The sequence below is a fragment of the Panthera leo genome, chromosome F3, assembly GCF_018350215.1.
Source record: "Panthera leo isolate Ple1 chromosome F3, P.leo_Ple1_pat1.1, whole genome shotgun sequence".
Lineage (NCBI taxonomy): Eukaryota > Metazoa > Chordata > Mammalia > Carnivora > Felidae > Panthera > Panthera leo.
In genome coordinates this window covers 56,515,752-56,539,901 of record NC_056696.1, presented here as the reverse complement: position 1 = coordinate 56,539,901, position 24,150 = coordinate 56,515,752, and the positions used below count along the sequence as shown (strand labels likewise).

The following is a 24,150-nucleotide window of genomic DNA, read 5'->3' as shown; positions in this document are numbered from 1 at the left end:
ACCAAAAAATTAGACGTAGAAGAACAAAGATAATAACAACAGATTTCCTGTGTGAAATAAAGTTAGCAAGAAGATAGTGGAACGCCATGTTTAAAATACTGAAGAAAAGGGGTGCCTGGGTGGCTCAGTCAGTTAAGCGTCCGACTTCGGCTCAGGTCGTGATCTCACAGTTCATGAGTTCGAGCCCTGCGTCGGGCTCTGTGCTGACACCTTGGAGGCTGGGGCCTGCTTTGGATTCTGTGTCTACTTCTCTCTGCCCCTTCCCAACTTGCGCTCTGTTTCTCTCTCTCTCTCTCTCTCTGTCTCTCAAAAATAAACATTAAAAAAAAAAAAGTTAAAATACTGAAGAAAAAAATGTTAAGCCAGAATTTCATACCCAGTGAAAGTATCTTTTCAAAACTAATGCAAAATATAGGCTTTCCTAGACATATAAGCTGAAAGAATCCATTGCCAGCAGATTTGTACTGGAATTATTTAAAGGATGTCCTTCAGGCAGAATGAAAAGGATACCAGAAAGACGTATCAGCACAAAATAACTGCAGAGCACTAGAAGTGGTAACTACACAGGTATACATATAAGATTTTTTCGTCATTATTTAGGTTGATTTAAAGGAAAGCTGACTTTAAATAAGAGAGTAGCAATGTGTTGTGAGATTTATGGTACATGCTATTTATAAGTAAAGTGTGAAAAATAGCATAAAGACCAGGAAGGGGAAAATGGAAGGTTCTTGTACTAAGTGTGAGGTGTTTATAATAAACTTGTAGGTACACTGTCAAGAGATAAAAGAAATCTCCAGGCCCGGAAGGTTTCACTAGAGAATTTCAACAAAAATTTAAAGTAAAAATTAATGCCAATTCTATACAATTTCTCCCAAAAAAACAGAAGAGGAGAAAACACCTCCCAATTCATTTTATGAGGTCAGTATTACCCTGATACCAAAACCAGACCAAAAAATGTACAAAACAAATTAAATAGCAAAACTTCAAGCCAATAACCTTTATGAATACAGATAAAACAGTAACACAAAATATGCTCTCTGGCCACAATGGATTTAAATCAGAAATCGATAATAAACACATCTAAAATATTCCTGAATATTTGGAAACAAAATAGGACACTTGTAAATAAAATGCCATGTTAAGCCTTTTCATGTTTTCTCATTGCTCTTACTTAAACCAACTTTACATTACTTTTTAAAATTTAATCATTTAATTACTTAAAAGGTCTCCAAATATTTACAAATGTATCTGAAAAATAACACACAGATGTCTGTCTAAATTAATATTTACCATGAATAAGATGATGCTACTCTCTGTGGTGCTAAGCATTTCAATAACCAGTAAATAAGTCAGTAAGCTTGATATTGTTTACTGATAACAATATTTTAATTATCACTTATCAAAGTATAATTTGGCAGTAAAAACCACTTTTCACAAAGACATTACAGGTAGGTCAACAAATCAATCTTGATTCATTCATTTTGCTTCTCCATTTCTCCTGGAAGCTTTTGAAGTATCCATGACTTCAGTTTTTCTAGCTCAGCTTTGCTTAGCTCATGGTAAACACCTGGGAGACTATGAAACTTCGTGCTCACTCTTAGGGACTTTAACACGGAGTTTGTCTCTTCACCCCAAGAATGAGGAACTAACTCATCTGCAGTGCCGTGACACTGGAATAATTCAGGGAGTACACCATCACTTTCCTGAAGAGCCTGAAGAACAGGATGTACAAATGGAAAAGTTTAAGAAATTCATTGATGAACACCATTCTTGGAAATCAGACAGGGCAGAAAACTTCCAATATTTAAAGGGAAAAGAGGCAGTGGTGGTGTGGTCTAAGGTGCACACTGGTGGTCCTGGACTGGGGGCTCGGCTAGTTGCTGGCACCAAGTGAGCTATGGTTGTACATGACCAGCACTGACTCCATACAGGACCGTCTCAAACACAGTCCAAGCATTTCCTGAAGAAACCGTGTGACTCTGTCAGACAAACTTCTTTACATAGAGAGTGGAGAGAGGGAGGAATGCAGGCACCATCAAGAGAAAAATTACATTCTAGTTTTCATTTCTGTATCTGCTGTTTCTAATTCTGGTATGAAGTTACAACACTATAGTATCGTTTCGTATATTAGCATATTGCTATGAGACAGGTGTCGGGAATGTAATTGGTCATTTGTTTCGATTATGTTCATGACATAAAAAAACAAGCCTGGCTATGATCATCTCTATTTTTATTATGTGTAAGGGATACATATGATTTTTATCCTTTCCTCTTGGACACCATGCTTAATAATATTCTTTCTATGGTATTTCCTGAACATTAATGACCAGCTGGAATTAATATTCATTACGACTAATTGGGGATGGATTCCCAGGAGTGCTCTGTGCATCGACTGCAATTGCTTCATGATCAATTTTGTTTTAGTTTCAATGTGTGATTATTTCACGCTTTTTTTGGTTTTGTTTTGTCTTTAAAATCTGGAACTTACCTGGTACACAGCAGATGTTTTATTCAGAAAACTAGAAAGAGCAAATACTCCTGCCACATCTTGATGATTTCTGTACACTAAATGCATTGCCATGCACCCTCCCATAGAAAATCCTCCTAAAAGAAGCAAAAATTCACTTAATCAGAAAAAGCCAGAATATATGCAACAATAATTCAGAACAAGATACATCTGGGCCAATATTCCATGCATGTTTTAAAATATTTGGAGACACAGTGCGAAAAAGAAATTTAGTCTACTTTAGATCTCATTAAAAAAAGGACCTGCAATGCGTAAACGACACGGGCTCATCTGTCATCACTGGTAAGGAGACTTGTTACAAAAAGAGCTGGAATTAAACAAAGAAATCATGTTCAACGAGTAAAAATATTTACCATAGTTCAAAATATGAGTCATAGTACAAGTGTTATTTGTTTAAACATCCAGTGTCTACTTATATTTTGCTTATACTTGTGTTATAGGAGTCCTCACTGCAACTAGAATTAATAACATGCATCTTTCTGTCGTTCTTGCCAAGCTCTGAGCCCCATGAGGAGTTAAATTCCCAGTCTCTGCCATATAATAGATGCTTAACGATTTTTTAGGGAGGATGATCAAAAATCTGGTGAGCCAGTTAAAACATCTCTAAATTACAATGTCGTTTTGGAAACTGATTTGTGATGGTATAATTAAAAACGTACTTACCTATATAAACTTTCTCAAAGTTAAAAAAATAATTTACTCATTTAACAAACTTTTATTGTCTTTTATGTGCCAAACACTGTGCTAGTCACTAGAGATATGCAGTCTAAAATACACGGTCCTGTGCTCCCTTCGGTAGCACATATATGAAAATACATGGGCCCTTCTCCTCAAGGGGGCACCAGAGACATCACAGGATATGGAGACAGGTAGGTGACCTGGTGACCCAACTTCAGGGGAGAGACCAGGGATGCTAGTCCCCAGTTTGAGTGAGACTTAAAAGGCATCTTATTTACATTTTGTGAGAAATAAATATAGAAAGTGAATCACACAGCCACACTCTTATGGAAATACAAGAATATACACGGGTGCAGAATCCAGATCTCGCTTCCAGCCTCCTGCTTTATTTCACTTAACAAAGTGTAAAGCTGAGTCCTTAGAGACTATAAATTTGAATTTACCACAATCTACTTTTACAGATGAAGTGAACGGAGGCCCAAGATTAGGTGACCTGCTTAAGGATGTACCCCTAATTTTAGTTGTAAACCAGGACTTTTGGAATCTAGATTGCTTGCAACAGACTTTAATGTGCTCTCTCCTATCTTCTGGTATTTATTAGAACGGCTTTTAAATTTTATTTATGTATTTTTATATTTTATTTATTTACTTAATAATATTTAATAGTATTATTGGGCCAACCGACAGTATCATTTTGGACCCAGGATACAATGTGTGAGTGACGATTACGAGGCTTGCAAAGTCTAGATTTTTGAGAAGCACATAATATGTAAATAATTACAGTGTATGATAAATATTACATCTGTGGTTTTCAACATACCAGAGGGAAATAATAGGATCTCGTCAGTAGCAGAAGTGCACCATGGAGGAGAACCACTTGAAAGGTTCTTTCAAAATAGCCCCCACACCAGCCACAGATGCAGATATGGTTAATTAGAGATCACAAATGGGCTTGGCAGGGGCAGAGGCAGCACGCACATCTTAAAATTGACTGTGAAAGTTGCATATGTGCCTCAAATTCCCAAAAAGGTTAAAAACCACTGGGTTCCGGGGTGCCTGGGTGGCTCAGACAGTTAAGCATCTGACTCCTGATTTTGGCTCAGGTCCTGATCTCATAGTTCACGAGTTCAGGCAGAGTTGGGCTCTGCACTGACAGTGCAGAGCCTGCTTGGGATTCTCTCTCCCTCTTGCTCTGCCCCTCTCCCGTGGGCATGTTCTCTCTCTCTCTCTCTCTCTCTCTCAAAATAAATAAACTTAAAAAAACAACACTGAGCTCCATTACCTATGAACGTGCACATTAATGAACCTTTGCCATGCTCCACGTGGATATGAAGACCTTACCGCAGACAAGACTAGTGTTTCTGGTGAACATTCACTGTTAAGTAAGCAGAAAGAATTCTAAACTTCCTGGGTTGTGCCACCGTTCTAGTTACAGACTTGTCTTTGCTTCTCAAGATTTTCTATGTAATACAGTACGTGGGTTATAAAGCAAACGCTTCTTGAAATACAACTGCTATCATGTTTTCATTTATTAAATATAAATTATTTCTCTAGATTGGGCCTTATTAAGCATTTGCATATTACAGATTGAAAAACTGGTGGTGCAATCTTTGAGGGTAAGAAACGGTTCTTTCTTCCAGCATCACGTGGGACTTGCGAGCTCATGAGGGAGCTCAGCAAAGTGTCTCCACCGTCTGGTGCACACGTGCTGACAAGCTGGCCTCCCCACTGCACGTGCCCCCGTGGTGAGTACAGTGGCTGCTACATAGTGACAACTCAATAAAGTCTGTTCAGTTAGAAACCATGTATTACGGGGTGAAAATAATACAAAGTTTACACACGTCTCTTACATTTATCGTATTTAAAAATTTGTTTTTAATGTTTTTATTTATTTTTGAGACAGAGAGAGACAGAGCATGAGCAGGGGAGGAGCAGAGAGAGAGGGAGACACAGAATCGGAAGCAGGCTCCAGGCTCTGAGCCGTCAGCCCAGAGCCCGACGCGGGGCTCGAACCCACGGACCGCGAGATCATGACCTGAGCTGAAGTCGGACGTTTAACCGACTGAGGCACCCAGGTGCCCCAAATTTATCGTATTTAAAAGGACATGATGCATTTTCTAATTCAAAGTCTGGAGGGAGAGGACCACGTGGAAGTAAAGGAAACTGAGTTCTAATCCTACCAGTGACACTCTCGCCGAGTGTCTTTAGGTAAATTATTTAAAACCCAGGATCTCATTTCCAGTAAGATTAGATAATTGCACTAGATGATCTCTAGGGTCTCCACCAAGTTTTTAAATCTATAATATATAAATGCTTCATAATCACGTGTAAAAGTCGAAACAGCAAGGACTTTCAAAGTTTACAGAGCTTCTGTAAAAACAGACGCCTACTTTAAGTTTGAGAGGAAGAATCTGTATCTTCCAGAACACAATTTCAGCCTTCTGTAAAGTTCACAGAACCAGTCTCAGCAAATGCGTTCTTTGCTTCATCCCTTCAGATCCCCCCTTTCTCCAATTGACTTATAAAATGAAATTCAGGGTTGCTTATAATCAAACCCACTCTTAACAATAAAACTGCATCTCTAAAATGAGGGCGGAATGTGAGGGAGGCGAGATGGGGCTGCTGGAAGAATGAGAGATAAAGAACAAAAGAGAAGGAGGGACACAGACCGCGGTACGGGGGAGCAGCAGCAATTAGGGGAATGACTCGACTTCCAACTGCTCCCCTGTAGCAAGACAGCATTCTTTAACAGAAGCGATCACGCCAAATCATACTAGAAGCTTTTCCTAGCGCTGAACTCCTGGGTGGAATTTGTCAAGTAGGTCTTTATTGAACATAAAACTCAAAACCAGACGTTTTACATACAGCCACTTCTGCTCTTGATTCTTTTATAAAAAGTCCGGGACATAAAGAAAACATTCAGTGGTCTAATAAGGTTCATGTGAACAGGGTTTTGTGTCTGTTTTATTCACTGATGTACCCTCCCTATGCTTAGAACAGTGCCTGGCACATAGTAGGCACTTAAATATTTTATCAAATCAGTGAATAAATGTAATTGTAGTCCCATAAGAATATTTCTGTAAGGGGACAAATTTATATCATCAGGAAATGTAGCTATCTGGTGATCGGACTTGACATAAAAGTAAAGCTTAGAAAATGCAGGAGTGAATTGTTAGGGTGCCCCAGGCTAATGATTCCTAAATCTGGCTCCTTGAAAACAGAGATTCCCAGACTCAGCCCTAGACCCACTACCGCAATCTCAAAGCCTATTTCTAATTTTTAAAAGCTCTTATACCCATAAATCAAATGTATGAGAATCACAATCTTAGAAAAAATCAATAGCTGTAAAGCAGACAATTCAGCCTTAGGTAAAATGGGTAAGAACAGAAAGTGAAAATATGGCCATGATTTACAAGAAATCCCTATGTTATAGATACCAAGGCTGTAGGAACAAAGTTTTTATTTTTTGGAGTAATTCAAGAGCTTGAATTATATTTTTGCCAAATGTACCTAAGGAACATATTAAATGTGACCAGCGTGACTAAGGAACTAAATGTTTAATTTTATTTAATTTTAACTAGCTTAAATTTAAGTTTAAATAGTCACATGTGGCTAAGGACTATCATATTGGACAATGAAGTTCTAGGTAATCTCAGCTGCACCAACAATCGAAAAAAGCTTCAAAATTCATAAATGGAGCAAAAAGAAAATATTTCATAAAAAATATTGAGGCTAGGATCATTAAATGTGAACTTTTAATATGATAAAGATTTAAAAATCACATCACAAGAGGGGTGCTTGCGTGGCTCAGTCGGTTAAGAGTCCAACTTCAGCTCAGGTCATGATCTCATGGTTTGTGAGTTCAAGCCCCGCATTGGCCTCTGTGCTGACAGGTTGGGCCTGGAGACTGCTTCGGATTCTGTGTCTCCCTCTCTCTCTCTGCCCTTCCCCTGCTCACACCTGTCTCTGTGTCTCAAAAAATGAATAAACATTAAAAAAAAAAACTTTTTTGATAACAAAAATCACATCACAAGATAGAATTTGAACATACGATAAGCAAAAACAACTTTATTGAAAAAATTTTACAGATTAAATTCCCCCCTCCATCATTTCATTTTTATTGATCAGAGAAACCTAATTACTTTGTGTGGTTTCAGAGCCCCTAGATGAAACCAGTCTAGTAAGAATAAAACCAGAAGTAAGAAAGAAAACATTTTCCCACATATGATATATCATTTTGAAGAAACATAAATGCATCCTGCAGACATTTAACCTCATGTTTAATACTCATAATTTACAATGAAAATAAATGTACTCATTGAAATCTTATTATTTAAAGATTTAATCTAAGTCCTTTGCCCAATTATAATCTTGTGAGGTAATCTGCAATTTCTCACCAGCCATCTTGGACAATACAATCACCTTTAGCATCACATTTTACTATGAAAAGGGACTTTGTGTATTTTTTCCTAATAGAAGGAAATTTAATACAAAAGACTAGTTATTTGAATTCAATTTCCATCTAAATGACTAAAATGCAATATAAAATATACTGTTCAATAAGTAAATACCAAATAGTAAACTCATTGTAGGTAACGGTTATAATGTATATTTATAGTTGCTGGCAAGGTATTAAAACGTCAAGAGTTAACATTTCAACATACATTTAAGATTAACAAGCTGAATAAAACATGTTAAAAAAATAATAAACCTAGCTTTTATGAACTCTTTAAATAAAATAAAACAGAAACAATGTATAAAAAACTATACTGGGAAAACTAGTCTATCTGAAAACAAAATCCAGAGGAAAAAAATACTTATAATTCAAGTTTACCATCAATTGAATAGGATTTTTAAAATGTAATAAAATCTACCCTCCCTACAAATTTCAACAATTCTTCCATTTAACTTATGTATTATAGTAATTCAGACTGAGCTATGATAAAGTCTCAAAGAATTGGGGAATATATATTTATTTGTAATTTTCCTCCAATACAAAATTTACAGGGTAAACAGAATACTTATCATCTTCCATAAAAAGCTGTTAGAACAGCAGTTACAAGCCTTTAAAGTTCTAATTGTTGTTGAAGAAACACAAGTTGTTTAATTAAGACACATATATGCTAAAAGAAAATAGAAAACTGCTATCATTCTCCAAGTGTTAGGTCAAGAAAGAGCTTCAGAAGAAACTTGTAGAAGGTCAGCCCAAAGGGAGCCTATAAATTCAGGTGCTAATCTTCATCTGGGTAATTCCAATTATCCCTTCATTTTTATTTTAAATATTGTAAAATTAATACATTGATATATACCCAGTATACAAAGTGTTTTCACCCTACAGACAGAAATGAGTTATCCAAAGTTTCACTCTTCATACATAATTTTAACATGTTTTTAAAAATTCACTTAACAGTTAAACCCTCTACATGTACCACTTTTTGTACCTTGCTTTTTCTTTCGTATCATACTGACTTGAAAGTCTTTCAACAGAATTATAAAATCCGTAATTTTATTAATTGAACACATACTTACAAAGTTCCTTCTGTGTGTACATATAGCATTTAATAGTTACATAATATTCAATTATATTAATAGACCATAATTCCCTTAACCATTTCCCTCATGGTTGGCATTTAAAACATCCATGTAAATGACTCAGGTGTAATTCCAGGAGCACTTGATTCTCCCTGCTCCATAATTCTGACAGTATGCTCATGTTATCAAAATTCTTATAATCTGGTTATATCAGTTTTTAGGTTCTATACATCCTAGATCGAAGTTAAACCTAAATTTTGTCAGTTTTGTCTTAACAAATTATCACCACCTAGTGGCCAAAAAAGGAATCCCATCCTAGTACAAAAGGAACCAAGTCAAAGGGTCTGGGTTCTAGTCCCAACTCAATTTTATGTTAGCTAGTAACCTGTTTGATTTTTAGTTTAACATCTGAAATGAGAATAATAATTTCCTGTTCTACCTATCACAAGGCTCAAAAGAGATATTGTGCATGAAAACAACCTCATAATTTAAACACTATCTAAAAATAAAACATTATGATGTATAGTAACAGCAATTTAAAAACTGTCAAGTGTAATATAAATGCCAACAATTTTAGTAGTATTACTACTATATACACTTTTAAAGCACAACAGTACACATGGGAAAAATTTTATACCTTTCTCCATTTTGATTTGTCACATTATACAGAAACATAGGAAATGAGTTTTAAGACAGATAGTAACAGAGATACAGATGTTAATAAAATAAGATGTTAATATGTTAATAAAATAAGAATTAGACAGGATGATCTAGCATTACTAATAATTTTCCCAGCATAGAAGATTTGATCCCAGGGCTTATTAATAACTATCTTGTCAAAAATCAGAAAGTGATTTAAAGTCACTGTTCTGCTGCCTGTCTTTCTCCTAACTTTTGTCACACCCTCTGTGGAATCATGTGTGGTATAAATATATAAAATCAAATAAATAACTACGTTTTTAAAGTTTATTTATTTATTTTTGAGGGAGACAGAGAGAGAGAGAGAGAGAGAGACAGAGAGAGACAGAGAGACAGAGAGACAGAGAGGGTGTGCCAGAGTGCATGAGCGAGCATGGGAGAGGGGCAGAGAGAGACTGGGAGAGAGAATCTGGAGCAGACTCTGCCCTAGTATGGGGTCTGCTCAGGATTCTCTCTCTCTCTCTCTCTCTCTCTCCTCTCAGCATTCCCGTGCTCTTTCTCTAAGATAAAAATAAAATAAAAAGAAAGCAATATATTTCCACTGATGACTAGAAAACCAAGATTTTGCTTTCATAGCTAACATTTGCAGTTGACTATAATGTCCTCAAGTATAATCTTATTCATCTTCATGTTCCCTAAATCCTGAAACTGTGTGTTAGTCGCCATCATTCCCTTGCATCTATTGCTGTTCTCCTGGCCTTCAGACTGGCCAACGTCTATGGCGTTATCAGCATAAGCCTTCTGAAATGTACACTTGATCACATCATTCTCTGTATCTAATCTGATAATCCTAGGGGGCTGGATGGCATACTAAACTAGTATTTTCTGAGAGATTCTGATGTGCCCCTTGCTTTCTTTCCCTCTCTGTTTACCAGTCATATTTTAACTCCTTCGTTAAAACTCAGTTGGAGCCATCTCTTCTAAGAAGCAGTCCCTAACTCCTCCCAAAAGATTTACTTGTTCTTTCCTCACTGCTCACATTGTACCTTGTATACACTTTTACAATACACTGTATTAGAACACCTTACTTCTGTACCTTCTTCATCAGGCTATAAACGTTTTGATAGTTTTCTCGGTACTCCAAGACTTAAAATTTTTATTAACAATTTGGAGATCAAATTTAGTATAAGAAGTATCATTTTTAACCTGAGCAAACTAGATAGACTACCCCCAAATAGTTGCAAAACATACATTATAAAAGCAATTGTCTTTAAAACGAAGCTTAATAAAATACCACTAATTAAAATAAAACCACAGACACAGAACAGGCTCCCCCACCCACTCAAATACAGAGAATAGTGTTGTTTTATAAAGCTTACACTGGCTGCAGTTATAATCTCAGAGATAAGGGCTCCAGGAGCACATATAATATGATACTAAATCAGAAATGTTATCACATGTTAAACAAAATCAATAAGGATAACAATTAAAAATGTTTTACCTATTATCTCCATGTTTTTCCTTTTCAATATTAAAATTTTCTAAATTTTCCTTTTACAATGACTTTTTAAAAATAACCCAAACTCACTGTAGTGCACTGTGTTTGTGTGTACTAAAAATTGGTCAGAATCTTAAATGCATTTTTCTTTGACTTCCCACGGAACCCCTCCTTCGTTAACATGTTATGAATAGCACTTAAATCTTACTCCACTTAAAATGTACTATCATAGATACCACAAAAGCACAAAAACCAGTTGGAAGTTATTAAGCAGTAACTTCCTTTTAAATAATGCATGAAAAAGAAAGCAAGAAATCCAGCATGTACACCACTGAGGAGAAAGAAAACAGATGACGGGGAAGAAGTGGTGAGCCGTCTAAAGGTCTCCCAGGGGCGGCCGTGGCCTTAGTAGGGCCCTTCTGCTCTTTGGAGTGACCATGGCATAAAGACTGTTTAATAACAGGAAGAAAACGGTCTCAAAATTACATGCCAGACACATTCCTGAGTATTTTGACTAACTCAACTATCACAAATCTGTAAGATAGGTATATTATTATCGCCCAAGCACAGAGGTTAAGGAGATCCTATGCCTACAAAGTAGTGAATCTAGGATTAGAAGCTAACCCACGTAAAGAAGACGGCAAACAAAAAAGGGGAGGTATTATGATGAATGTTTTGTCATAGTATAAGAGGTCAAGAATCATGTGTGTTTTGGGGTACATGTAATGTTATAGACTGTTATTGAAGATTTATGTTCACTGACTAGTTAAATAACAATACAGGTAACAAGAACAAAGCACACTGAGTCTGTGCTCTGTGGTCTCTTTCACATTGTAAGCTAAGAAAGAGGCTTTATTGAAGCTAATCAGCTCATCTCAAAAATTCTAAAAAAAATCTTCCTTTTCCAGCGTTTTGTATTCAAAAAATAATATATAACTATTATATATAACATGTTAATATGGCTTTGCCATAAATTTCAATTTTTTAAATTTTGCAATGTAATAATCTACAAAGCTTCCACAGAGAAATTTTGTTGTTACAGATTCAATGGTGTTTTGATAAAATACTGACCATATTACTGATGGCTTTATAAAGACTTTTTTTGTTTGTTTGTTTAAGAGATAGAGGGCATGAGTGAGGTGAGGGGCAGAGAGAAAGAAAGAGAGAGAGAGGGAGAGAAAATCTTAAGCAGGCTCCACACTCAGCACAGAGCCTGATGTGGGCTCGACCCCACAACCTTTGGGATCACAACCTCAGTTGAAATCAAGAGTGGAATGCTCAACTGAGCCACCTAAAGCCCCTAAATAAGACTATACTTAAGGCTCTCTTGGTACTTTAGAAAATATTAAAATCTCCATGATATGGTAAAAAGCAAATAAAATAAATTCCAGATGAATCAAAGAAGTACAGGTAAAAAATAAATCACATATAGAAAACCAGTAGAAAACCTATTTGAATATTTATCCAAGTTCTAGAGACTTTCTCACACTAAGACATTATTTGGAAAAAGAAAATCATAAAAGGAAAGAGTAACAGACAACGAAGAAAAGCCTTCCTGTGTTAAAATACAACAAAAAAGAAGTAGATGGAGAATAACAAAATAAGTATGAATTAATTACGACTTTTCATTTACTTATTTTTAGCAAATATTTTTCAAGGCAATATTATTCAGTGACGATACAGTAAGACGGACATTCTAATAGGAGTGGGAGAAGTACCAAGTGGTACAATTTTTTGGTGAAAGGAATTCGAAAATATGTATTAAAAGTCTTAAAAATGTTTAAATTGAATGGGAGAATCATGGGCTTTGAAATGAAGTAAACCTCAATTCCAGCTTTTTTTTTTTTTTTTTTTTACAGTTTATTCATTTATTTCGGGATAGAGTGAAAGCATGAGTTGGGGAGGGGCAGAGAGAGAGGGAGAGACAGAGAATCCCAAGTAGGCTACGCACTGTCCGTGCAGACCCCGATCTGGGGCTCGAATGCAGGAACCGTGAGATCATGACCAGGCGCCCAGGTGCCCCAATTCAAAACTCTTATTAGCTCTTTGACCTTACAACAGTCCCCACGGCCTCTTTCCAGAGATGAGTAATACGAAGTAGCTGATGGATGTGGGGAAGGGAAGAGGTGGGGACGGAAGGAGACGAGCAGATGGCAGTTATCGGTCAACATGACAGAATCTTTACCTCATATACATTGAGTACTAATCAGAATATTTTCTACTTTTTTACGTACGAAGATTTTGCAGTTTTATCTTAAAGCAAATTCTTATCCCAATCTTTGGTTTTCCCACTGTCATCACATTACTTTGGAATCTCTGGAATCAATCACTTCGGAATCAACTACTGAATTGATCAATTACTGAATTGGTTCCCCCCCCACACAACTTCGCATCTGTTCACTTAACCCTCCTGCCAGATCAGTTTTCCTGACACACAGTTCTAACGAGCTGCATGACTCACAGACCTTCTCTGATCATCCCTCACCAATCATCCACAGAATAAAGGACAGAAGGGGAACCAGAGAGAATTCGAGAGCCTAGAACGAGCCAAGTATTTTACAAACACCAACTCCCAGGAAAACAGATGTTGTATTGTTATTCCCACACAGGTGAGGCAGCAGAAAAGTAGTGTAGGTAATATGTGGTGGTAACAAGGCAGACGTCACATTTGAACCTGTATCTGTCACTATACCATCCTGCTCTGCAGTCTCTTAGCATAGCTATCCGAGTCAACAAGGCATTTTCCTTGGACAACAGACTTTCTGCGAAAGCCATCTAACGTCCAGACAGATAAAAACAAGCACTACTTTTTCGAGTTCATATCATTCTTTATGCCTAGACCTCCACACTACAATAGATAAAACTATTTATGTGTGCATCTGAAATCTCAAATGCCACTGCTACCTTCCTATTAATTCTTGAATAGCCTCAAGGTATGATCTCTGCTTTCAATTCCTGTGGTACTTAATTACTTAAATCAGCAATTCACTGATCAGGTCATGGCATTCATTATAAATTTCCTAAGCATTTGCTCTGTGCCAGGAATTGTGATAGGTCCTGGGAAGAAGTAATAAATGCACGTGATCATTCTCTTTGAAGAGCCAGCAGGTACATTGCTTTAGGTCACTTATCACAGGCTTGCTGGCATTACAGTAATCACTGTAAGTACCTAATGGCTCTTCTAGGTTGTTAACATTTGTGAGACAGATCCTTTTTTATTGATCTGTGTGTCCCTTTGAGCATCTAACATGCCTGGCACACAGTAGGAACTTAGAAAATATTTGCTAAATGATTGAATGACAGACTTTGTCATACATTCCCACATTTTGGATTCTGTTTTGTAACTGTTTTATAATTTACCCCTACACTGAGTTGCGTGCCTTTCCTCATGGTCTTCCCAGCACTCCCATTATGTTTTAAAACAAACTTTATTTTTGAGAGAGAGTGAGTGCAAGTGAGGGAGGCACAGAGAGCGAGGGAGACAGAGGAGCCTAAGCAGGCTCTGTGCTGGGCTCAATCTCAAGAATCACAAGATCATGACCTGAGCCCAACCTGGAGGCTTAACTGACTGAGCCACCCAGGCACCCCCTTATGTTTTGTATTTAGATGCTGAAACAGAGGACCAGGAAGGTGATGTTACTGGGCTGGACGGCTCACTGCTTTTAATTAACAAAAGTGGAAGTTGAAGGCAAGGCAGAAGACAATGGATTTTATTCATCATATTATACTGCTTCTCAACTCGACTAGTTCAGTACTTCAATAAACACAAAGGAAGTTTACTAATTTACCAAATTTTGTCTATACAAGATCTCAATGTGCATTTTATGGTTATTTAGAATATGATAGAGCTAATTTGCTTTACAATTTCATCATTAAATGCAAGTCATTTTAAATTGAATAGTTGTATTTGAAAATAAAACTTATTCACCAAAATATATTCTGTACCATCCACATTCTACCCAGCCAATCTCACTTTCCTATGTATTATATAAATAGAGATTTTAATAGTTTATGTATTTGATGATTACAGAAAAAGGAAAGGGCATTAAGTAGAATAAACAGCTTATATAAAGGTATATATATCCCCTTGGGAAGAGAGATTGCTGAAGACATGTTTAATAAAAGTTTATAAATGCCTTATTCCTGTGACACTAACTCTGAAAGGTATACTTTTCATTAATTTTATATTATATTTTGATTGTATACTCTACCTTGATCATGGTAACAGTATTTTAAGCATATTTATAAAACTCAAGCTAATCAAAATAAAATGTTTTAAAAACTGAAATGAATAATCTTTTAATTGAATATTAAACATGGAATTCTCAAGTTAAGTTATGATTAAAGAAAATGAATTAAAGTTTCAGGAGCTGTTAATTTCAATATTTTTAAAACCTTCAATATGTAAACTCATATTTGAAACAATGAACAGGTCAAGTGATATACAGGTGTTTCTAAATAATATTCCAAGTAAAGTTCAATGTATAGAAATAGGCAAAAGTGAAAGAAATTTACTAACATTTAAAGGTCTTACCTACTAATATTCTATTCTTCTTGATGCCACTTTTTACTTCATCATCAATCAAATCTGTGAGCACTTTACACATTACATTGATTGATTCAAGGTGTTCTGGGCAGTCATTAGATATTTTAAATCTGTCAAACCATACATTGGAGATTCCTCCTTTCATAGGAGTATATGGCCTGTTTAAAACCAGAAAAAAAAAGAAGAAAAAAAAAAGGAAAAGGGAATGTTATTAAAAATGAATGTTTCAATTTCTAAAATACTAGTGTGCTGAATAATTTCATTTTCCTCCAAGTTTTAAAAGTTAAAGAATTCATATTAAAAGCAGCCTCAGGCATACTGCATTAACTTGCCTATAATTACATTGATTCCATTAACATTTACTAATAGTCAACTCATCATCTTTCCTTATTCTCTCCATCTTTACATATTGATAAATTCTCCAGAAAATCCCCGTGAAAAAAGGAATTATATATATAAATTAATATATATATTTACAAATTAATTATAAAATTAATAAATACATAGTGTGCATGTATATATTTTCTTCTGCTCAATTTAAATGACTGATTATTCAGGTCTATTTTTTTTAATTTGTTTTGATTTACCTTAGGCCCTTTCTCACCCTCTTGTCCCCCTGTAAATATAGGGTCAATATTTTAGTATTCATAGCTAAGTGAATAATTTTTATCTCTGCAAAAAGTTTAATACCTCAAGAGTAGAAAAAAAGATTCACCAAAATGCTTTTAAAAAGTGGTTAATTTGTAGCACTTAAGTATGAAAGATGAGTTCATAATTTAAGAGCTTTCTTGATCTCATCCAGATCATTCTTAGAATGGGGGCTAAATTTTTGTTTAATCAAGAGTTGGAACTTTTATTTTTATCTTCTCAGGAAACTTGAAATCAGAATTGATCAGGAAACTTGAAATCAGAGTTGAATGGGGGTACAAGTAATCTTTGGAAGCACATGATCATACAGATATTCCATACTGTTTGCATCATTTGGGTCTCAGGTTGGGTACCTCGTTGGACTCATGTTTTATGTGAGAAGATACTCTAGGTGGGTGCTCTGAATAAAACTGATCTTACATGATGCTTTATATTTACGTATAAGGTGGGATGGTTACAATATTAGTGAACCTTATTCATTGTGTCAAGGTATTCCAAATGTTCTGTTTTAACCAATTACAGTGGGATTAAGGGTTCCTGTGTTCATGTCCTATGTTGGTAAAGGTAAATGAAGGGAAATGAAAATAATTTTACACGCTCCTCTAAACAAACACAGAGGTACCCAAGGATCTATAAGAATAAACATGGAGAATGAAGGTTTTCCAAAGATGAGGGATAAGAAGATTTGATAAAAGAAACTGTTTTCCACTTGGCCAAATGTTCTTTCCCCTTACATGACAGTGAAAATAGGATTTATGTTCCATGCAAGAAAGCCCTAGAAAACACAACCAGTGCTAAACCTACCCATCATAGGGACTCCTGGGTGGCTCAATTGGTTAAGCATCTGACTCTTGATTTCAGCTGAGGTCATGACCTCACGGTTTTTGAGTTTGAGCCCTGTGTTGGACTCTGCACTGACAGTGTGGAGCCTGCTTGGATTCTCTATTTCCCTCTCTATTTGTCCCCTCTCCAGTTCAAGGGCATGCATGCACGTGTGTGCTCCCTCTCGCAAGAATAAACTAAAAAAAAAAAAAAAATAATTCAAGCACCCATAATAACAAGAAATCTAAACCAATAATGATCACAGATGCAGAATTCCTCCTATATTTACCACTTTGCCCAACTCAGAGTTAGCTGTTTACTCTCACCCTCCAAAGCGAGTGAAATAAAAGTATGAAATATACAGGTAGAACAACGACAACAAAACGGAAGGCTGAAAGACACTGAGACCTGTATGTTCTTTAGTGAAAAACCAAGTGGAACCTCAGTAAACCCTAAAAGCTAGTTAGATTCAATCCTTATTTTCTTATCCACTGGATCAAAAGGACCCCAATGTCTCTGCAGATCTGTCCTTGGGTAATACCCACTCTTTGGGACCAATGGATGGTACTGAAGACAACAGAACTCATTTTTCTATATGGATCATACCACTCCAAAATAAACCGACATCCACTTTCGGTACCTGGAAACCAAGAGGATTATATTTGGAAAGTTTCTCAGAGAAACTGAAAGCAATCTAAAAACAAGAGCTCATCTACAAAGGGCCTTGTTTATTTACAAAAACAGAAGAATGTTATAAATGTTACTTTGCAATACACTATCTAAAATCTGAATGTATATTTTGAATATCCCTCTAAGACAGTACATAAAAACCTACATTTTCTCCTTGTTTATGAAGGTATATGATATTTTGCAAATATGGGAAAGTACATGTGTGTGCTGTTTTGAGGGTTTTCATATAAATCTTACTGATTCTGTGCGCCACTCCACCTCCCCACTGCCCCTCCCCCACATCCTGCCCTTCACACTAAGTAAACCATGTTTAGATCTGGAATATACAACCCCGAAGGTGTTTCTTGCACATACATTAAAACATATATCTTTATAGGATATGTTTTACAGCACTATTTTCTTTTCAAATATGAAATAGCCTATTGGCTTTTCTTATGTGCATCATGCTTCCTCCCTTAACAAGACCTTATGGATATCCTTCCATCTGAGAGAGTTGGAACTCATCCTTTTAAATGGCTGTATAATTAATTAATACTGAGGCTCCACAGTGTCATCAGCCATTCCCCTACTAATGGGCATTTGGTCCTCAGGTTATAGCCACTAAGAACAGTGTGGCATTAAACATATTTGCATATATATTTTTATGTACTAGGACTTTTATTCCTATGAAAAAGTCCAAGTAACAGAGCTGCTGGGTTGAAAGGTACAATTTTTATGTTATTAGATGTTTCAAAGTTACTCCCATTAAGGCTGTAAAAAATTCACCTTTATGCAAGAAAAGAGAACATCCTTTTGTCCACAGCCCTTACTGCAATAGGTGCTAACATCCTTTAAAATATTTAAGGGTATCAGCTACAGTTTTAAATCAACTTTCCTGAGGTATAATTCACATACATAAAAGTACATGTTTAAGTATATAAGTCACAGACCAAACAATGTAATCATCTCCACAATGACACAGAACATTCCCTTCACCTCAGAAAATTCCATCATGGTCCTTTGCCAGCAATTCCCATTTACTTCCCAGGCAAATGCTGAGGGATTTTTATCACGATAGAATAGTGTTTTTTTTCTGTTTTAGAACTCAACATAAATGGAATTACCTGTTTGTATCATTTGCTATTTTTTTCTACCGTGGTTTAGATTTTATTAGTTTAGAAGAGCACTTGGTCTATAATTGACACTTAAATAGTTGTCATTTGTACTTGAAGTATTTTTTAACATCTATTTTTACATATTGACATTATGTATTTATGGTGTCTTTTTAAAAATCAGATAAAAGTAACTGCATTTGATATAGTCTGTCCTTAAAAAACAAAAAAAAAACAACTAAAATTTATAGGTCTCCTGATTTAAGAGGGCTCTTTTCTAATCCATACATGTTTACATATGGAATTCAAAATTTTCTTCTATGATTTTCGTTTTCACTTTTATATTTAAGTCTTGAAATTTCCTGGAATTTATTTCATATATGAAGTGTCATAAGAGTTCAAGTTTGGGGCGCCTGGGTGGCTCAGTCGGTTAAGCTTCCGACTTGGCTCAGTTCATGATCTCACAGTCTGTGAGTTCGAGCCCCGCGTCAGGCTCTGTGCCGACAGCTCAGAGCCTGGAGCCTGTTTCGGATTCTGTGTCTCCCTCTCTCTCTCTCTCTGACCCTCCTCCGTTCATGCTCTGTCTCTCTGTCTCAAAAAAATAAATAAACGTTAAAAAAAAAAAAAAGAGTTCAAGTTCATTTTCTCCCATATGGATAATCAACTGCATCTGTACTACTCCTAAAAGAAGAAAAAACATCTTTCACAAAGGTGAAATTCCATTTTTTCCATATATTTAATTTTATAGTTCTGACTTATCTAATCTCTCAAACTAGGTTCTGTGAGAGTTAAGTCCTGATGTCTAACGCGTACTATATATAATAAATGGACTTCTCTCCAGTGGATCTGGAATGGTACTAGTTCTGTATTATCCTTGGGGAAATCAAGAAAACAGTAACTGAAACCATTTCCTGTGCTTTGTGATTCAGGTGAAGAACCCTGGTGGAGAAAGGCTCTATTTTGTTCTACTGATGTATTCACCCATCCTGTGTTAGGATCCTATTGAGTGTATTGAAGTGGCTTTATAGGATGTTCTGAAGTTGAGTACTGCAGTCACTCTCTAGCATCATCAAAACCAGTCTCCTTTTCAGACTTGCCCTGCCTCTTCTCAGGCATCCATTCTTTCTCACTTATCTAAGAAATTAATCAAATATTTAGTAATTTTTAAAATGATTTCAAATACTCCTTAAAAGTCCTTGTGGGATTTTAATTAATATTGCAGTATTCTATGGGAATTAACACCTGATGACATAAATCTGAGATAAGGGAAGATTTTTGCAGACTGAGCTCTTCCCAGGAATTGCCACATTCATATAGGGTTTCTCCTGCATTGTTCTCCAAGCTTTCAATGGGTGCACAGGAGATAAAGTTTTCCATCACATTTCTACTAGCACTCCAATAGAACCTACCTCCGCCCTCATTCTGCAGGCCTTCTGACCTCAGAAGCTGCTTGGCTCAAGAGAGGTAAATAAATTGGAATCAGAAGGGGAGAGAACACAGAAAGCATTCAAGCCTCCCACCTCCCAGAATCCCTTTCTGTTATTTAAGAATAACTTTCTTAAAGTACTCTGAAAATGAAAGCAGGTGGTTTCTACTAGTATTAATGTCAGTGTAAGACAAAATGAAATCCCAAACTGTATTCAATTTGTCATTGAAATCAGTGTTCTGAATGAAAACTGAATACACAACAGTCACTTTAAAGCTTGAGTTAGACTGTTACTCTTTGGAATTATTTCTACTTCCCTTTTCATTTTATTCTGCTGTTTCTCTAAGTATTTATTTGTCTGTCTAAATACTTAAATAAGGATGATATCATAGGCTAAAATCTGAATCATTCTGGGAACTCAGCCATTAACAGAAAAAAATGACACTCACTTAACTTTTTCTCTTTGACAGGGCCTTCCTTAATCAGAGATAGATGCTCCATGGAGGAGGACTCCCAATGTAAATTTCACCAATACAGTCGTTTTTTTATTCTCCCAATTCTCTAAGAAAATTGCAATTTGTTTGAAGGAGATAATTGGGAAAATTTAATGAGATAAATAATAATTTAGAACTTTTTTGTTAAGAAAACGTTATTAAAAATGCATACTTCTATTAATGTTAGAGTAACTTTTAAATAAAGCATAAGAGATTGTTTTCTAAAACAGCTAAACAAACTGGCACATATGTTATACTCATTCACCTTTTCCCTCAAATAAATCACTTTATTAGCTGGTATAAGACAGCTCAGACATTACCACAATAAATACATATGCTCGGCAAAGAACATCTGTGTGGCCCTTCAATCAATCAATCAATCAATCAAACACATTGGTAACGTATGAAGCTGGAATAAAATGTCCAAAGTTAAAAAATGAAAGAGCTGACATTCAGCTTGATACCAAGTTCTGTTTTGATCCGTGGTCTCTAAAAGTCATAAAATCAAAAGGTCATTCATGGGCGCCTGGGTGGCTCAGTCGGTTAAACGTCCGACTTCGGCTCAGGTTATGATGTCGCGGTTCATGAGTTCGAGCCCCACGTCAGGCTCTGTGCTCACAGCTCAGAGCCTGGAGCCTGTTTGAGATTCTATGTCTCCCTCCCTCTCTGACCCTCCCCCATTCATGTTCTGTCTCTCTCTGTCTCAAAAATAAACATTAAAAAAATTAAAAAAAAAAAAAAGAAGGTCATTCATTTAACCTTTAAGATAACATTGCCTGGTCCTGTCTTCCTATGTGTCATGCCATAGCACTTCCGCAGCAATCACCAGGATCACCGGGACCAGTCACATTTCCCTCTGAGTTTTCTTCTGAAAGGACAGCCTCATTATTGATCCAGAGGCTTTGCATCTGATATTCCCTCTACCTGGAACACTCTGTGCCCCATTTCTGCACAGTGGGCTCCCAATGATCATTTAGGTCTCAGCTCAAATGTCCCCTCCTTAGGGAAGCCTTCTTTGACCCTACAATTTAAAGTGTACCTCCCCTCTACCCTACAACACACACACACACACACACTCTCTCCCTCTATCCCATTATCCTATTTAATGGTCTTAACAGAATTTATCACTATTTGAAATTTATAGATTTAGTTGCTCTTTTATTTTCCATTTATCTTTTCCACAGCAATCCCCTCAGTGCTAAGAACAAGCATTTGTTGAATGATGAATGTCAATAATCATTTGTGACACTAGGGTATAATGTGGGTCAGCTAGAAATAAGAGAATACCTAAAATCAGTTTATTTTTCTCTGAATATCTTTTAACTTTAATTCTTGTAAAATCCATATTGAAATTTCTAGTAAAAGGTCAAATTTTTCTTTAGCTGCTTAAAAAAAAAAAAAAAGAGTTTCTAAGAAAAAGTTTTTACATACTAATGGGTATTTAAATGTACTGTTGAAAATAATTACCAAAGAAGTAAAACTATTTCTTCAAAATAGCTGTTTTGAGTAGGGTTCCTTATTAGTAAAGTGTACTTCAAGTACATATCTCCTGGTATCAGGAGAGTGATCTTCATACTGGGCTTCAGACAGGAATCGAATCCCAAGTGATAGAGTAAAAATCAATCTACTGTTATCTACACCTAAATCAAAAGTACTAGTTTTGGAATACATTTAATAAAAAATATAAACATACACTTCATTGGAAAAATAGTAATCAAAAAGTAGAAGCACTATGCAAATCTTATTACTTTTAGAATTTTTCAAAACACCAAGAGCAATTTATATCATCATATAAGTCATTAATTGGCTTGTTAAAAAATTGCTATTATTTTTAAGATGGAAATTCTAATAGTAAGCCCCAAACCAAGAAAACCTCTAATTACAAATACAACTAAAGTATGTTACAGAAACAAAAATCTTTATTGAGCACTTCAATTAAACAGAGTCCAAATTAATAATGAAAAAAAAATGAAGCAATATTTTCCATTTAAATCAACACAGCAAGTTAATTGCTGACTTTTACTTAATATGCCCCTAACTTAGCTGATTAAAAACATCTATTAAATAGGGTTGAGGAGAAGGACTATGTTATAGTCAAATGGCAATTTACAATTTAATCAAAACATACTGACATGCTGTAATAGACCACAACTTGGTAAATATAATAGACTATTGTTCTCCTCTCAAGCTCTTTAAAATATGCATCACTGTTGAAAACAAAAATTATAACCATGTTTTGATAGAGTTTTCAATGTACATAAATGAAATACATATGACAGGCATAACAAGCAGGAGAGATAAAGGAAACTATATGGTTGTAAGCTCCCTGCATTTCATATAAAGTGGTAAGAATCTAACCAGGTGAAGTTTGGTATGTATTTTGCAATCCCTAGAGCAATCAGGAAAAATAAAAATAGATAAATAAAATGGAATATTAAAATAATTCAAATTATCTATAAAGAAGATAGCACAGGGGAGAAGAGGAACAAAAGCTATAGACTTAAATTCAAACATTATCATTACATTAAATGTAAATGGTCTAAACAAATCGCTTAAAAGACAGAAACTATCACATTGGTTAGAGAGAAAAAACAAAGCTCAAAAACATGATGTCTGTGGGAAACCCACTTTAAATACGGATTGGTTAAAAGTAATAAAAAGGTAAAAAAATACATATTATAATATTGTTTGTTGTGAGTACATAAAAATACAGTTTATCTTAGTATCTTGCTTTTGCATCCTACTGTCTTCTCAAATTCACTTATTTCTAGTAGTTATCTAGATTCTTTGTGATGTTTGTGTAAACAGCCATATTATCTGAGAATAAAGGTAGTGTTACTTTTCTCTCTCAACCTTTATTCTTTTTATTTCATTGTCTGGCCTTATTGTACATGTTTGAACACCCATACAATGTTGAACAGAATCAAGGACCTCCTTCCTGTGTAATCTTAGAGGGGAAGGATTCAGTATTTCATCATTAAGTATGATGTTTGTTGCAAGAGTTTTTCTATGCACCTTTTATTATGTTGAGGAAATTTCATTCTTTGCCTAATTAGCTAAGGGTTTTCTTTATGAATTGGTTACATGTTTTTTCTGTATCCTTTAAGATAAACACAGTTTTTTAATCTTTCATTTTGTTAACACAGTGATTACACTGATGGATTTTCAAATGTTCCTGGGATAAACCCCACCTGGTCATAATGTATTATCCATTTTATATGTAGCTGAATTTGATTTGCTAGTGTTATTTTAAGTTAAGTTAAATTAAGGAATCCTCTATGTTCATGAGGGATATTGATTTGTAGTTTTCTTTTCTTTAACATATTTGTAAAGTTTTGTTATCAGAGCTATAATGGTCTTTTAATATGTGTTACAAAATGTTCCCATTTCCTGAGTTTGTGTTATTTTTCCTTCAATTGTTCAATAAAATTTATTAGTGGAATTATCTGGACCTGAAGTTTTCTTGTGTGAAGGTTCTAATAATGAATTCAATTTTTTTTTATGAGAGTATTCAGACTTTTTGTTTCAGTTTTGATTATTTGTGTTTTTCATGGAACTT

At 35.4% G+C, this 24,150-nt stretch overlaps 1 protein-coding gene across 1 annotated transcript in view; it reads right to left on the bottom strand.

Moving 5' to 3' along the window:
* Positions 1-333: 333 nt before the first annotated feature.
* The window catches only part of LYPLAL1 (lysophospholipase like 1), a 38,436-nt gene continuing 14,619 nt past the window's right edge, over positions 334-24,150 (bottom strand). Inside the window, exons 3-5 of the mRNA XM_042925544.1 lie at positions 15,409-15,578; positions 2,489-2,604; positions 334-1,712 (exon numbers count right to left, since the gene is read on the bottom strand). Of these exons, the coding sequence (XP_042781478.1) occupies positions 1,473-1,712; positions 2,489-2,604; positions 15,409-15,578 (526 nt within the window). The 3' untranslated portion in view covers positions 334-1,472. The remainder of the gene's footprint in view (positions 1,713-2,488; positions 2,605-15,408; positions 15,579-24,150) is intronic.